Below are 16,460 nucleotides of genomic sequence, written 5' to 3'. Positions count from 1 at the left end.
GAAAGGAAAAGCAAAAGCCTGACCACAGGGGAGGAGCTACAGACTCCAGTGAGCAGAAGTCTCATGCAAGCTCTGGGCACCCGAGTTCAGGAGGGAGGCTCTGGACAGCTCCCCGAGAGTCTGGACCTCTCGGTCAACACTTGAAAGTTCTCCCGGAGAGGTGGGCTGGAAATAGGGGTGGGGTAGGAGTTATAAAACATGGGGCCATTTGGGGTCTGCTAACTATTCATTTCTCTCCTAACTTCACTGCTGATTCTAGAATCTTCTTCCTGAATGATGTCATCCTGGAGCTCCAAGCCTGGCAGTTTCTCCTCTTTAACTCTTCTCAATCTCCTCTTATGGAAAAGGAAATAGCAGCTGATGCAAGAGGTGGGAGTTTCTAGCAGCGGCAGAGCCCGCAGGGCAGACCATATTCAGTAAATTGTGAGAGCTACGCAGGCTGCGTGAACGGTTCCGAAGGGCAGGGCCGAAAAGGCAGGGCTCACTGTCAAGTTCAGTCATCAAGAAGCTGGGAAAACTTAAGAGCCGTCATTCTTACTGATGGGAGTAGAGGAAAAGAATGAAGGGCATAAAGACAAATGGGAGAAAAATGGGAGAGAAAGGATTAAAAGCAAAAAGAGAGGAGAAGGAAAAGAAACAAAGGGAGACAGGGAAAGAGAAACAAAAGACTGGATATGAGAAACACAGAACAAGATTAACAGAGAGACTAAGGGATGAGAGAAAAAATAAACGGGGGAAGTAAGGGGAAAGAGAAAAAAGAACCATGGGTTGGTCAATGGAATGGAGGGTTTATTTTTTGTCTGAACCAGGACGAGGCTCTGTGGTGCTTCTGCAGTCAGCTTTTTCCCCTTGCATGTCGTTTTAAGTAGTTTTAGAGCATGAAGTCTGTTAGAGACGGGCATGACACGTTTTCTGAAGGGCCAGATACAGGAATGTGAAATGCAGGAAGGGGATTTGGATGTGCCTTCCCTAAAGCAGAGCTACTGGCCAGAAATGCAGAGCCTCGGCTAGGACGGGGTGGCCTCCTGCAACCAATGGTGCTCAAAACTTCACTTAGCGTGAACTTTTCATCGCATGGCTGTGCATCCCGAGAAATATTAGTTGTTAATAATGATGATGAGGATGGTAACAGTAGCACCTCCAAGTGAAATTCATCCTCTGGCTCCTACGACCATTAGCAGGGCCTCCTCTGATAATTTACACAGTTAGTTCCTTCCCAACGGATACATCCGATTCTTTGTGAATGTTTAACTGTGACAACACACACACATGAATACAAAAGTCAAATTCATTCACACCCATATCTGCTTCCAGCTGAGTCAGTACTTACAGCCAAGTCCTGTACTAGTTTCTCTTCAAAGGAATACTCCTCTGTTTCTATCCAAAATCTCTGATAGCCATGGAGGAAGAGGTTAATGGAGCGGTGCCTGAGCGGAAGGGGTGAGAGTGAGGTCAAGAGGGATCCATGGCACACCTTGTTTTAGTTTGGGTGGTTACGGTTAGTAAGCAGGACAGACTTTTGTACAATTCTTGCCTTCTGATTGGTCAGGGCAGCCGGAAGTACACCAGAAGCATTAATTTCAAAGAAACCAGAACCCTCTAACATGCCAGTTCCCGAATGTCTGGAACACCTTCTGAATGAACTAATCATGGTTAGGGGGGAGCTGGTGGTAACTGAATTCCTACTCTGGTCCCCAGGGGTCTTTATCACATTTCTTTTCTAATGAGAAATGATTCATTGGGCCAAGACACAATCCTGAAGTATCTGCTTAATATGGCAATGTGGTTATCCCTTTTGGCCAATAACCTGTCCAGGTAATCCCATTTAAGTAATGCCGACGGCGAGTGGTGTAGCCGCAGATATATCGAAAGCAGCAAAGCGTGGGTCCTTTGCAGTGTCTCCAAGGAACGACACCTCCAAGGTGCTCCGGCTTTTGTTAGGAAGGCAAGACTTGGGTGTGCTATGCTTCGAGCACCACTTCTGTATGCCGCATGGACTCCAGTGGTGGCCCTGGAACACTGAGTAACTGTCAAGAGCCACCTACTCTCTAAAAGCCAGGACTGACTCCTGGGAATATGGCACTGAATCGTGGTTAACTGATTCCCAGAGGTGAGGATAGTGGTGAGAGGGAAGGAGTAAAAAAATAAGATGCAGGTCAACATCAGAGTCATCTAAGACCTGACCTTGGTTTCTGGAAGAACACAACCCTTGCCGTCTTTCTTCGAATTCTGACCAATCAGAGGTCTTCTTAAAAATTGTACAAATTTGTGTTTTTATGGTAATGTTAAATCATGAATCAAGAAAGGAGGAGTGTGCAGAAAGTGAGTGGGTCTCTCCACAGGTTACATTACCATTAAAATGGGTATAAGCCTGTCATACTGAGTTTTTTCATTAACCTTTTCCAGCCAAACCCGTTGAAAGGTGCTCAGGAAGAAATTGTTAATTTTGTGTCTGGAGAAAAGCACACAGGTTGTCTTTTAAAAACTAACATCAGAGAAACAGTTTTCACATAATAAAATAAATCCCTTTAGCCCTTCCATCTGGAAGACTCCATGCAGTTTAGATCATGACAAGGTGGAGAAAGAAGTGGTCTCCACCACCAGCTTCTCCGTTTTTAATTGCTGTTATAAAATATACCTACAATCCTCCATGCTGGGGAGAAATCCAAGGCAAACTCTCTAAACAGCTGGGTTACAGGCGGGCCTGGCCACATTTCATCAAAGACACAGTGAATTCCTGGACTTAACTGTTCCCTGTACAGGGGTAGAGAGGGTTGCTGAAGGAGCAACCGAAACATAAGAGGATGCTACTAACATTTTCAAAGGATTTAGGAAAAAAAATGCTTGTTTTGTGAGATTTAATTTCTGCCTGGCTGGCCCTGGAGACATGTGCTGAGAACAGAGTCCTCCCGGAGACCCAGTTAGCACATGAGGCATGGGCCTCTACCACAGAGGAAAGCCGATGCCTTTGGATACTTCACCACTTCTAGGAAACAGACAAAAATCCTGTGCATTTTTGCTTTCTCTACTGGGCTATGAATTTCACTTTTTGCCAGGACTTCAGTGGCCTTCATACCCATGACTATTTGACTTAAAATTTTGGCTTCTCATTCATGAATTCTAATTCCGAAGACACTAGTCTGTTTTCTCAAGAGTCCTGGAGGACCAGGTGTGTGCCTCAGAGGTCATCATTCTTCACTACCTTCAAAGACCCCAGTGGGAAAGCTCAAGAGGCCAATTGGCTCAACACAGGGTCACAGAATGAATGATGGCCAAGAAACACAGTCTGCTGAAAGCAAGTGTCAAGCCTAGGAATCGTCTGTTAGCTCATAGTCCAAGGGAACATTTATTTACATTCAGAAAATGCCTTTCCAAGTCAGTTTATTTTTCCTGACCAGGTGAGGATGGTTCATACTGATTTGCAAGCTGATGAAGCAGAGGCTGATATTCTAACACCAGCTTTGTTTACTGGTCACAGGCCCGACCTTGTTGACTCTGCAATCAGTCTGAGGATGGGAGAACCGCCACATCGCCAGTAACACCGAGTCAAGTGTTAGTGGTCAACGTTTATCCAATCTGCACTGATACTCTGCCCTGTGTTGATGGAGTACATTTCAGAAAACCCTTCACATATTTTTGACTGCAGAGTATAGACTGACCACACAGATAAGGCAATATGCCCCTAACTGGCCTCTTACGACATCTTTAGCCAGTGCCCTTTCTTCATCTTGAGGGTGATGACACTGTGCCCACGGATTCTCAAGTTACATTTCTGTAGCTGATGAGGAAACAAAGTAATTTTGGGGCCATCCAAGTACCTCAGTATAGATACACTGTTCGATCTGTTGATGGATTCTGAGTTAAGCATTTTAGAGACCCTCCTTTTTCCAGGGTTCCTTTACATCCTCACAAAGAATCCCACCTCAGTAAAACTAAGAGCTTCCATATGCTAACTGGGCTGACTTTAAGGTGTAAAATGGGGAGTTAAGGCAGGCATGGGGCACGAGGGAATCACATGTGTTTTTAGTTTTTCTGCTTACCTTGACTGCCTTAATAGCCCATGATACTACATGCAGACTGTAAGGGCCATCTATGGAAAACTTCATTGGAAAACTTGGATCATGGGTATTCGTGCCACAAGGGAGCACAGCTGGGGGGAAACCTTAATTCCCATCACTGGCTCCCATGCCAGAAGAAAATGACAGAATACTTACCTGGGCAAGTTGTACAGAGGGGCCATCCTGAAACAGGCCACCACTGCCCGTTTCCGCTGCTTTGATAACAGTTTGTGCCAGACTGCCTTCTTGGACCTCAAAGGCTGTTCGACCTGAGAAGACATCACAAGGGTAGGTGCACCACCAGGCTAACTGGGTGGCAAGAGGGAGTCACCTGCAGCTAAGGCTTCGCAACCCTGCGAGAGTTCTGATTTCTCAACCACAGCCAGCCAAAGGTACCCAGCAGCAAATTATTCAATTTTTTTATTGTTTATTTTTGAGAGAGAGAGAGAGAGAGAGACAGAGGCAATGGGGGAGGGGCAGAGAGAGAGGGAGACACAGAACCCAAAGTAGGCTCCAGGCTCTGAGCTGTCAGATACAGCCTGACGTGGGGCTTGAACTCATGGACCGTGAGATCAAGACCTGAGCTGAAGTCGGACGCTTACCCAACAGAGCCACCGAAGTGCCCCTCAGAGAGCAAATGATTCAGTTTGTGGAGGTCTTAGGTGTTTCTGCCTTCTCCTACCTGTTTTGTATGTTTATTGCCTAATAGAAGGTTTACAAATGGGTAGGGGGATTTGAAGGGGTCATTGCTCTAAAGGCAAAAATTTGTAAAAAAAAAAAAAAAAAAAAACAAAAAAAAAAAAAAAAAAAAAAAAAAAAAAAAAAAAAAAAAAAAAAAAAAAAGAACGAAAGAAAATAAAGAAAGAAAACCTCTGAGGGAAAAGCATTGAGGAATCTGCTACCATCAGGCACCAAGATGACATCTGGAGGTGAGCTGGGATGATACTTGTTCCTGGTTTTGGGTCTTATGAGAACATTAAAAAAAAATTTTTTTTTTTTACTATTTACTTATTTTTGGGAGTCAGAGAGACAGAGTGCAAGCAGGAGAGGGGCAGAGAGAGAAAAAAAGATACAGAATGAAGCAGTCTCCAGGCTCCGAGCTGTCAGCACAGAGCCCAACACGGGGCTCGAACCCATGAAGCGTGGTATCATGACCTGGCCTGAAGTTGGATGCTTACCCTTAGACTGAGCCATCCAGGTGCCCCGAGAACACTTAACTAAGAGCTGAGTGTAGAGGACAGCTTTCTAGTCTCCAGGGCAGTCTCGCTTCCTCAGTCCCCAGGGCAGATGTGCCTTACCTGCTCCAGATGGAAGACAGCTGCGGAAATTCTCTGTACGCGCTCTACGGTCTTTTCTGGATTGGAAGGTTCTTCACTCTTCAAAACATCTTTGTAGAGGTTCAGCTGCCACTTTACTGCTGGGTCATCCGACTGCAAATTAAAGCACACAGGAGGTGAGCAGCACCTCTTGCACTGAAATGCCTTGACTCCTCACATGGTTTCAGAGCACCTGAGACTCTTCTGTTATCGCTTCTTTCCCATTTCTCTATCATCTTCACTGGAACATTGTAGATGCTATTTAGAAACTTCACATTCTAGCCTGTATCTTAACTCGTCCTATTTCCATCCCTTTCTATCTGTACTGCATTCTAATTTCCTGAAGTCAACCTTCCCATTCATAAATTTCTTTTCAGCTGTGCCTAGCCTGTTTTTTGACCTATAAATTGGATTTTTAATTTTAATGAATGCTTTTAACTTTTGTAATCACCATGTGGTTTTTGTCAATCCCATATCCACTCTCCTTAAAAAAAACGAAAGAGCAAGTGTTGCTTTATGGCTACCATAGCTATCTTTAGCTCTTTAAATATTTATCAACCACACTAATTTTTAAATTTCTTTCTACAGTTCCTTAAGCTTGAATCTTCTCTTGGTTACATCTTCTGATTCTCTAATGATGGTGGATTTTCTTTCATGTGTTTTTTGTTGTTGTTTAAACATGACCTTGTCTTCAGGTGGAGTTTTATTTATTGGCATGTTAGCCTGTATTCTAAGAGGTGGAGACTCTCCAAGTGATTTTAGGGTTGTCTCTATAGGAGATTTATAGGTAAGGTTTAAGGCTAATTTTATGTAAGTTTTTGCTCTGCATTTGTGCACAGCATGGGTAATTAGGTCCCACACTCTTCTTCGTTGAAGGTTATTAACAACCCCAGCGTCTAAGATACATATAGGTTCAGAAAGCTCTATTAATTTTCCCAGCTGCATCAACTTCTCCTCATTCCTGTGATTTACAGTGGTCTTGTTTATCCCGACACTTGGGATATCTTTTTACTGCCTTCTTGTGTAGTGTATTTTCCCCACTATACCCATATGTTTGGGGTAGAAAGAATGGCTTTGTGGTCAGCCTAATCCCGCATCTTAGGGCGTATTCTAACCTGAGGAAAGAGTGTTCAGATTCACAGGCCTGGAAAAAAAAAAATCTCAGACAGCCTTTAAAATCCAAGTGGTTCCCCCCGGTTTGTACCAACTCCAAATCTCTAGATCAGGCTGTGCTAAAACTCCCCCACCTCCCACCTCCCAATGTCCATTTCACTGTTGAAGAAGCCTCACAGTCAGTCAATTTGAGACCTGATCTAATCCCCCTGCTATGGCTGGATGTGTATACCTGGCAGGTGGGAAGGCATGCTTCATAAATGCCTCTTTGCATCCTCTTTGTAATAGCAAAGGAAAGAACAAAATGAAGGGAGAACTCTACCACCCCCCCTCCACCCCTCCCCCCAACAACAACAAAACTAAAGGCAGAGAGCTAGTCCTACCACTTAAAAAAACAGTACTGGGAGACATTTTTTAGAACACGTTAGAGAGAACAGGAGTAAACTAAATGGGAGGAGGGCCCCCTACAGCCAGAGGGAAGCCTGCATGAGTTCTGTCTTCCCTGCCACATCACCTTTTCCTGCAGGTGCAAGTTATTCCGCACATGTTCTTTCACCTCTTCATCGGTGTCCCTCTGTGGAAAGAGACGTCAGCTTTATTCCTAGAGGTCACTATGGAAATGTAAAGTAGGTGCAGGGATGTATGGGCGGCATATGGCAGTTTGCTGTGATCTTTTTTTTTTTTTAAGTTTTATTTATTTTGAGAGAGAGACAAGAGTGAGCAGGGGAAGCAGCAGAGAGAGAGGGAGAGAGAATCCAAGCAGGCTCTGCACTGTCAGCTTGGAGCCCGACACGGGACTCAAACTCACGAACTATGTGATACACGACCCAAGCGGAAGCCAACAGTCGGATGCTTAACTGACTGAGCCACCCAGGCGCCCAGCTGCAATGTTTATTATAAGAACAAAGAAGAAAAATTATAGACTTGTCCTAAGGGCATGTGCTCTCAAACCAGTTTTTTTTTTATTTTATTTTTTAATGTTTATTTATTTTTGAGACAGAGAGAGACAGAGCATGAATGGGGGAGGGTCAGAGAGAGAGGGAGACACAGAATCTGAAGCAGGCTCCAGGCTCTGAGCTGTCAGCACAGAGCCCCATGCGGGGCTCGAACTCACGGACCGTGAGATCATGACCTGAGCCGAAGTCGGACGCTTAACCGACTGAGCCACCCAGGCGCCCTAAACCAGTTTTTTTGTTAATTTATTATTTATTTTGTTTTAGAGACAGAGAGAGAGAGCAAGTGAGGGGAGGGAGGGAGGGAGGGAGAGAGGGAGCACAAGAATCTAAACAGGCTCCATGCTCAGCACAGAGCCTGATGGTGGGGCTCAATCCCACAACCCTGGGATCATGACAAGAGCTGGAATCAAGAGTCCAGATGCGCACCCACTAAGCCCCCCAGGCGCCCCCAAACCAGTAAAGGTCAGAGTGTATCGCCTGTGTGCACCTTGGTTTCTGTTCATCTGTCGCCCTGGGAAGGAGAACTAGCCCTTCAGGCTCTGAGCAGCTGCCACCACCAGTATTCATGCTCAGCCAGAGCAGACAGGGGACTTACATAGCTGTATCGTGACTTTGCAAGGGAGATTAGCTCCTGATCACCTGGCGTGCACATATTCAAACCAATGGGCAGCATTTTCTTGAGCGCAGCCACGATGAGAGAGGTCTGGATGGAGTACAAGTCTCCCCTCCGCTTGGTCTTCTTCCGTTCCTGGTCCTGTCCTCCAGACTAGGAGATGAGGTTGAATAAACAGAGGGGCTCAGTGATTCTGAGAGGAACGGCCTCCTCTTGGAGGCAGCCTGCCTCCTTGTGGCCCTGTCAGTACATGAGGGGGCGGGCGGCTCAGTACATGTCAAAGCACAGTGAGAGGAGTGTGTGAAACACAACCGGGTGGCCATAAAGGACCAGCACTGGTCCTGTGCCTCTCCCTGTGCACATGCTCACAGAACCATGTAAGTGGACCAAAACCACAGACACCTGCAGTCTTGGCTCACTCGTTTCCGGGCCCAAATGACAGATAAACTGGTGTCTTTCCAAAAGAATGATTTGATAACTGATGAGATGACTCCAGGAAAGAACTGAGAATCCTGATGCTGGGGCATCAGTAAACACACGGAAGACGTTCTACGTTGAACTGCTCTGTTGCCAGGGCTGAAGCCAGTGTTTTGGAGCACCGCATCCCGCTCAACCTCTACCCCGAGGCAGTGCAAATTCTCACCGGAAAACACAAGTCCCAAAGTAGGGCTGCTCTGGGATCTGGCAGGGGAAAGCTCGGAGAAACACTGAATAGAACTCCCCCAGTCTGCGAGAGTCCACCCTTCTTTTGCTTAAACTGAATCTACCCAGTGAAGCCCACCCACCGGAGTAGTAGGTTTCAGAAGAGTTCAAGGCTCTGCACGGAGGCTCTCAATTGAGAACCCTCAGTGTCCCTGGCACATGGCCTTATGGGTAGACTCAAGGACACAAGCCCTGCAGCGACTGGATTTTTGTGAGGTCAGCCTCTGAAGGAGCACACTGTCCACCTGCTACCACACTTGCTAGACTTTGCGTCAGTTGGGCAGGTGCTTAATGGAAGTGTGGGAATGTCGGAGAGCCAGAAGCAGGGGCTGTGGAGGGAAAGACACATGGAGCCCAGTGAAGCTTGGCTTTATGAGGTGCCTGTGAAATGTTCGTAGGAATCAGGGGGCAGTGCTGCGGTTTATGACGACATATAGACACAGGGCTCTGGGAGCAGCGGGAGGCCAGGGGCCTCTCCCGGAACTGGCAGTGTGAGACTTGGGACCCTGAGCTGGAGCAGAATTCATCTTAGGATGCACAGGTTTTCTGAGAGAGGAGGGTGAGAATTAGCACTGCCTTGGGACTGACCTCTTCAATTACTTTAAATTACCTTTAAAGTATGAAAGAGGATCGTCATTATTAATGGACACTCTGAAATGGATGTGATGGCCTTCACCCAGCCTGTGGTGACTGTACCTTCAGGTGGTTACATGACAGCAACCACAGCGAAGCTCCCGGCCAGCACAACTGAGGCCGGCCAAACACCACCAGACACTTCTGCTGGTTGCAGGGCACCTTGTGCTGGGTGCTCCAAAACAGCAGGTCAGGCCGGGACAGCAGGGGGAGGGGTGGTCAGAAATAATGAGCAGTGGGTAAGAAAGGAGCCTAACAGAAGGCAGCTTCGTGTGTTCCAGAACATGGTGGAAAGTGAAAGCTGGCTCCCGCAAAGACCGCAAAGAGTTCTATCATTTACTGAGTGCTTGCTAGGTTCCTCACATGTTCTACCATCAGGCATAGAATTCTAAAGGTCGTGCCTAAGGCAAAACTCCTTTACGGTCTACATTACCCTTGAACATCATCCATAAAGGACAGAACCCGGTTTTGTGTCCTGTACTATGAGGTGCCCTGTACATATAAATGTAAAAGGTAAATAGTAACATGCAGTATGCAATCAAGTAAATATGCAAAATGTAACGAGGCGGATTTGATACCCGAGTCAAATAATTTCTTGCTCGCTCTATTTTATTTGGCCAATCTCATGGTGTTCTTGTTATAAATGCTGCATGTGTGATGTGACTCCAATGTGCCTGCTACTTAAATAAAACATTTCTAATCTTCCCAATAACTGATACACAGACAAGTCTGTTATATAAGTGAGAACATGATGCTCAGGGAAGGTAAAGGATTTTTCCAAGGTCACACAGCAGGTGAGCACCTGAGTCAACATCCAGACCCAAGTCGACCTGGCCATGCCTCCATTTTCCTTCTCTAACTAAGAGCTAGTGACCTAGCTCTTGCACGTCTCCTTTTCTCTGTCACACAGCCTAGGGCAGGGAGCTTGTGACAATGGCAGCAGACACACATTGATGAACAGAGAGAAATATTTCCAGGTTCTCATCTGTATGGGTCGCTGGAAAGTTGTCCCAGGGTTTATTCCACCATATGCACACTTTGTGCAAAAACACATGGTTATCTGATTTCAAATCTTGAAGGTGAGTCATTGGAAAACTCTTTGGGTCAAGGGAGCCTTGCATAAGAGGCAGAGGTATACAGTGTGAAAAACCTGGGGCCACTGACAGCACAGAGGACTCTGACCCTGCATGGCACAGCAGAGAAGTGAGCCTCCTGGGCTCTACGCCCTGTCAGCATCCCTATCTCTGTCAGTGTGCTGGCTGCAGAGTGGGCAGCTGGGGAAGGGAGCAGAGATAGCAAGGAGACCTCGGTTAGGGTGAGGCTTGGCTGGCTTCCCCGGCTTCCCCATTCCAAGGGTGGGTAGGCCTACATTCACTCTTTGACGGGCAGGTGTCTTCCCTGGAGCAGGCCTGGGGGACCTCCAGGTGGGAAGATCCATTCTGTACCACCCCCATGGTGATCACAGTGCAGAGGGTGGCCAGAGCCTGGCACCTCTAATACTACGACAGAAAAGACACATCATGCATTTGACCTGTACCTTTACTTGCATGGCCTGTGTGGGAAGACAAAAGAAAAGAAACAAGGAGAAGAGTCAGTCAGTAAAAAGCAGGGGTCCAAGGCATAAGGTAGCACATGTTAGTCATAGCTTCTTAGCCCCCATTTGTCAGCCAACACAACAGAAACTCAACAGTTCTGGAAGCCAGCTGAGCATGGCATGAAAAGTGAGCGGGAGGTTAGTATGGAGGTTAATTTGGTCAAGAGGACGTACACTCAAACCAAGCAAAACACCCCAAGTCAAGTTCACCTTGAAGATTAACTTCCCGGAGCGTGTGCCACTCAGACCCACGTGGGCTTCTGGTCTGGCCGCCCACATGAACCTTTTAGATCTAGAGCCTTTCCCCTCCCCCTCCTCCCTCCTTTCACCTGGGTGGGCTGTAGATAATCTGTCATGTAACCAAAGACCCCGTTTTCTTTCTTCCTTCCACCCACCCACATTATCACCTTCAGCAGATCTGTGGTTGGGAAAAGAGAAGGAAGAACTGGGCTAAGGGGCAATGCGTGTGCTTCCATGAAAAGGAGGTTTGCTAACAAGAAGTCCTCTAGGGGCACCTGGGTGGCTCAGTTACTTAAGCATCCAACTCCTGATTTCAGTTCAGGTCAGAGCCTGCTTGGGATTCGCTCTCCCCTCGCTCTCTGCCCCTTTCCTGCTTGCACACACGAACTCTTTCTCTCAAAAGAAGCAAACATTAAAAAAAAGAGAAAACGTTTAAAAAAATAAAATAAAAATAGGCAAGCCTGCACCATGTGAAGTTCTTATCCCCACTAAAAGGTTAAATGAAGACAAGTCAACCCAACATTAGGTATTAGGGGGAAAGGTGAATTTCTGCAAGCCAGTCTGAGAATGAGAAATCAAGAGAGAGAAAGCGAAGGAGGGAAGGCAATGAGAGGAGGGAGGAGGATGGAGGAGGGAGGAGGTGGGTAGGGTAGAAAAGAGTGAGAGAGGGAGGGGAAGCTGTCCCCCACCCCCAGGGGGAGACAGAGAGCTGGAGAGAGATAGAAAGGGGGACAGGTAGGGAGAAGGGGAGAAAACGGGAGCTGCACAAGAGCAAGGGGAACAGAGACTAAGTGAGCAAGGTGGGCACTGGAGGGAAGGAGGAGAGACTGGAGTAAGATAAGTCTGAATACCCTTGAAAACCTCAAAGATGAGCTCACAACTCTTCTCTGTCCTTTTTCAATACACCAAAATCACACTCATGGGTGGAGAGGCTTTAAACAATGAGGCACTCTAATATTTCCTGCCTTCCAACCCTTTTTTACTCATAATCTTGGGCAAGAGACCCACATTTCTTGGGCTAAACATGTTCTAATTTACCATTCCCCTCCAAGGAAGCTGCTGCCATTTTTACAGAAAACAAAACAAGTTTAAAAACAAAACAAAACAAAACAAAAAACACTTGCTCAGCTTAGTTACATTTAGCTTAACACATATTTGCAAACTGGTGTTATATAAAGAAAATATACAATGAGCTCTCCAAAACAACCTGCTTTTGCTGCCAGAAAAGGAACACATCTTTGAACCAATCTTCAGTGAATCAAGTATAAATAGTGTGGCCCACCGTATATTTTGTTTCTGCCTCCTTTCCATTTGCAATGGCATGTGCAGTGTGTGTAGGCATGCAGCATTCGAATACACAGATCTCTGCCAACAACCGCCATATGCACCGAGGCCAAGTTCATTTATACAACACCAGAATTCAGTTAAGAGTGGAGATAAAAGCAAGCACTGGTGACCATTCAGATTAGGTAGCAGAGAGAACATCTAATTTCAGGGAGGAAAAGGCAATGGAGATTGAACTCACAGTAAGAATACCTCCTCCTCATTCTCTCAATATGTAGTTCTACGTCCAAAGAATACCAGAAATGCCTATGAGTTGCTATTTATTGGAGGCATGGTATCTCTCCATCTGAATGAACGTGCTGCATTTATCTCTATCGTAGAGATGCAGTTTAAAGCTGACTTGTAAACATAGCATCCTGGTAGAGCTCGGAGGAGGCAGATAGTAAGCTCAAGCCCGTTCTATAGATTGGTAAACCGGGGTCCAGAAGAGTTACGTGGACGATGCAAGGCCAATACCTTTAGTCAACAGCTGGGCCAAGGGTAGGACTTAGCTTCCTTTCAGTCTCTAGTCCTACTTACTACTATACTTTGTGTCTCAACTGAGGCAACAAGATCGACAAGCATATTTGTCACCCTAAGGAGCATGGTAAATGTTATTTAACACCTGTGGCCTGTCCTCACATTCATCACACTGTAACGTTGACCCTTTTCCACGTAGCTCAGGAAAAACTGGCATCCAAGGTCAAGGGGAATTAAATGAAAGTGTTTGCTCCTACAAATGAACCTTATCAAAGATGCACAGATTCTGAATATGACCATCCTCTGACAAGACAAACATGCCCTTTTCCTTATTCGGCAATATGAATGAACAGAATTTCCAGTTAGTTTGTTAGTAGGTTAGTTTTGAAATGTCATCCTCTGTCACCTCATCTCTTTCCAAGTGTAAACCTAAGGACTCTAAGTAACCACTCAGCACCGGAGCATTGAGATGTCTTTGCCATTTCTGCTCATCTGGGGTCCAAATCCTTATACTAGAGTCATTTTCATTGCTTTGCTGCCATCCGCTGACAATAACAATGGGTGCTAGCTGGTTCAGTGCTGAGCCCGTGGATCTAACCCAAGGTGAAGGTACCATAAAATCTATCTGGGGTTTAATGACTTTCTGTAGGTGGGTGGAGCCAAAGGAGAGCCAGTGATGGCTGTAAGAAGGCTCTTCAGAGGGAATTTAACAAATGTCCAAGGATCAGGAGTCTGAACAATCTTATCTTTGTGTATCTCACATGAGCAGCAGATACATTTGTCAGAAGTTGAATGCAAAATGAATTTTGGAAAATCAAATAAAAATCATCTAAAGCACAAAAGGATCCACCTTATATAAAGTTCCTGTGCAGCAAAGATTCCTCTTGAATATGAACATATACTTCTGATCTCTCTACTTTGTATATGCACAATTTTATTTGTCAAACTTTATTAAGCAGTGTATACCAGATTCTAAACTCTAAGGGTCAATTTTTGGATGCTGGAAGAAGTGTGAGTGTCAGCGTAGCTGAAAGATAGAAGGTATGGAAAGTTCAGAGAGACTTCAGCTAACCAGAGCTAGGCAAACATGGTGAAGTTTTGGGTGAAGTTATCATTTTTCGTTGTTATACCGGCCCCTTGTCTGCAGTTTCACATACACAGGTCTTCATCCCAAATGGTTATTTGGAAAGATGCTCCAAAGCCTTTGCTACAAACCCAAAACTGTCATCTTTCCAGAACTGATTTTCACTTCTGAGGGTCCCCATGCACACTCCACCTTCATGTTCCTCAAAGGCAGTACTGTACCAGCAATGAGAGAGACGTAATCTCAGGTATGTCACTCATACTTGACATATACAATCAGCCCTCATTGAGGCACACTTCTCTAGGGAACAGAGTCAAGAGTAAGCCATAACAGCTGGTAACAAAACATCACATTGCATGTATGTATTTACACCTGAAGGAGTCTGTCTGAGAATTCTTTACAAACACAACAGCAAAGCCTCCCTTTGCAGAGCTGACTCAAGAGGAGCTGGGAGTGCAGGTCCCCATCCTGTATTCCTGCTACACACCTCCCTAGAAGTGACTTTTTCTCAAATATCTGGTATGCCCTCTTTTAAACATTTCCTGCGGGGAATGGACAAATGTTTGGGTTTCTGAATGCAACCCACATGGAAAATAAACAGAAGGCATTAAGAGGTCAGCACAACTGAAATCAAACAGCCACTGGACGTTCCAGAGAGGAGGAAAACAAGCTTACTGTGAGAACAAGTGCTACGGAAATCTTCAAAGTAAGGTAATTTCCTCGTAGCTAATCAAAAGGTGGCTCTAGGCATGTGCAGTTTGGCAGCTTCACCACACAAGAAGTAGTTCTATTTTCAAACAACTAACAGCAGCTTCGGTTTTGGAGACCTCTCGAATGCCTTAGGCAAGTCTTGAAACTTAAACTTTTTGACACACAAGCAGCTATTTATTCATAAAATGTGATGACCATGCTTATTTGGGAGCAGTTCCTTCTGGCTCATTCTCAAAGAAACAACAGTAGAGACTGTTGGTTTTTGTGGTTTGACCTAAATGCAGTACGGAACTAATCGCTTCATACATCCAAGATACACAGCTTAGGTCAAGACTGAAGAGTCTTTGGAATTGATTTCTATGGACTTACTTTCGACATCTTGCTTTTGCTGTCTCCAGTTAAAAATGCCAAATTATTAATTTCATTCTGAATCACAAAATTTTGCTCTTCCCTCTTGAAGTTCTAAGTGGGGGGCGGGGGAGAAATAAAAAAGCCAACATTACAAGAATGTTTTCTGAGGTCTGTACCTTTCACAGCCATCTCTAAATCCAGGGCCCACATGTTCCTTACGTGAGATTTGCACCACAGGATGAAGACCTCTGCCACCATGCGGAAGAGCTGGTCAGAATCAGCATCGGGACTTTTGAGCCAGTTTGATCTGAAGTAAAAAGTAAATTGATATACTATGAAATTCAGTAATGATTAAAAGAGTCACACTAAAAATTCTATCAGCTTTGGGTGTGTACACTTATCCAGATAAAACTACATTCCCACCCAGAGGCAATCTTCAGAGAGACTAAATATCAGTATACTCCTTACATGCTTGTAGGCAGGTAAGTGTAGATACTGCTGAGGGACCTACAATAATCATTTCCATCTTACCAAAGGATTCAAGGATTATCTTAGCAAACAGATGTCAGAGAACAACATTTCAATTTTGTCAAGGGTAGTTTTTTTTTTCTTTTCTTAAACAGATGAGATGATTAAGGTTACACTCTGTTTTGGGACAGGCCTCCTTTAATCCCTAAGGCTAGGAAGACTAGACTTGGTCACTATAACACCTAATCTTGTCACCTAATTAACACTTGACATTGTCAAGCCTCTGAAATATGGAGCACTCTAAAACCAGTTAAGGCCTCACACCCTTTCTTCTCAACCAATTTTATGAATGAAATTTGTAAGGCAATAGATTTTCCACTGCTATTTTAAGTATATAGGCAGAAACCAAACATTTCCTATGTCCTCTGAAATGGTTTAGAAATTCCCTATTTATATAATATGTAATATAAAATTTGTAATACATAATATATATATTTATATATATGAAATTTATATATAGTCATTTCATTTCTTTTTCTTTTTTAATTATAAACCAGCCCAGGTTAAGAATTTCACAGTGGTGGCAAGAAGGCAAAATTGCAGAAGAATTCAGTCACTTCTTACAAGTTGGTGTATCCCTAAGTATCTTACATATTTGAGTTTAATTATATTTTGAAAGGGCTAGATATTGCCGTTTTCAAATATTGGTGCAGAGTAACACAGTACAAGTTAAATTGTCTACTATCTTTCTTAGGTTAAAGAAAACTGGTTCTCATGAATGCTCTGAAAAATCCAATGTCCCTAATTAGTGCATGCAG

The 16,460-nt window shown here is 44.8% G+C and overlaps 1 protein-coding gene across 1 annotated transcript in view; it reads right to left on the bottom strand.

Annotated features, from left to right (window-relative positions):
- The window catches only part of RYR3 (ryanodine receptor 3), a 357,957-nt gene that overhangs the window by 44,583 nt on the left and 296,914 nt on the right, over nucleotides 1-16,460 (bottom strand). Inside the window, 7 exon segments of the mRNA XM_032593518.1 lie at nucleotides 1,331-1,427; nucleotides 4,215-4,327; nucleotides 5,357-5,488; nucleotides 7,002-7,061; nucleotides 8,039-8,209; nucleotides 15,193-15,285; nucleotides 15,394-15,481. Coding sequence (XP_032449409.1) covers nucleotides 1,331-1,427; nucleotides 4,215-4,327; nucleotides 5,357-5,488; nucleotides 7,002-7,061; nucleotides 8,039-8,209; nucleotides 15,193-15,285; nucleotides 15,394-15,481 — 754 coding nt within the window.

Source organism: Lynx canadensis, chromosome B3 (genome assembly GCF_007474595.2).
Source record: "Lynx canadensis isolate LIC74 chromosome B3, mLynCan4.pri.v2, whole genome shotgun sequence".
Lineage (NCBI taxonomy): Eukaryota > Metazoa > Chordata > Mammalia > Carnivora > Felidae > Lynx > Lynx canadensis.
Note: the sequence above shows the minus strand (reverse complement) of the source record. Positions and strands in the feature narration are given on the sequence as shown.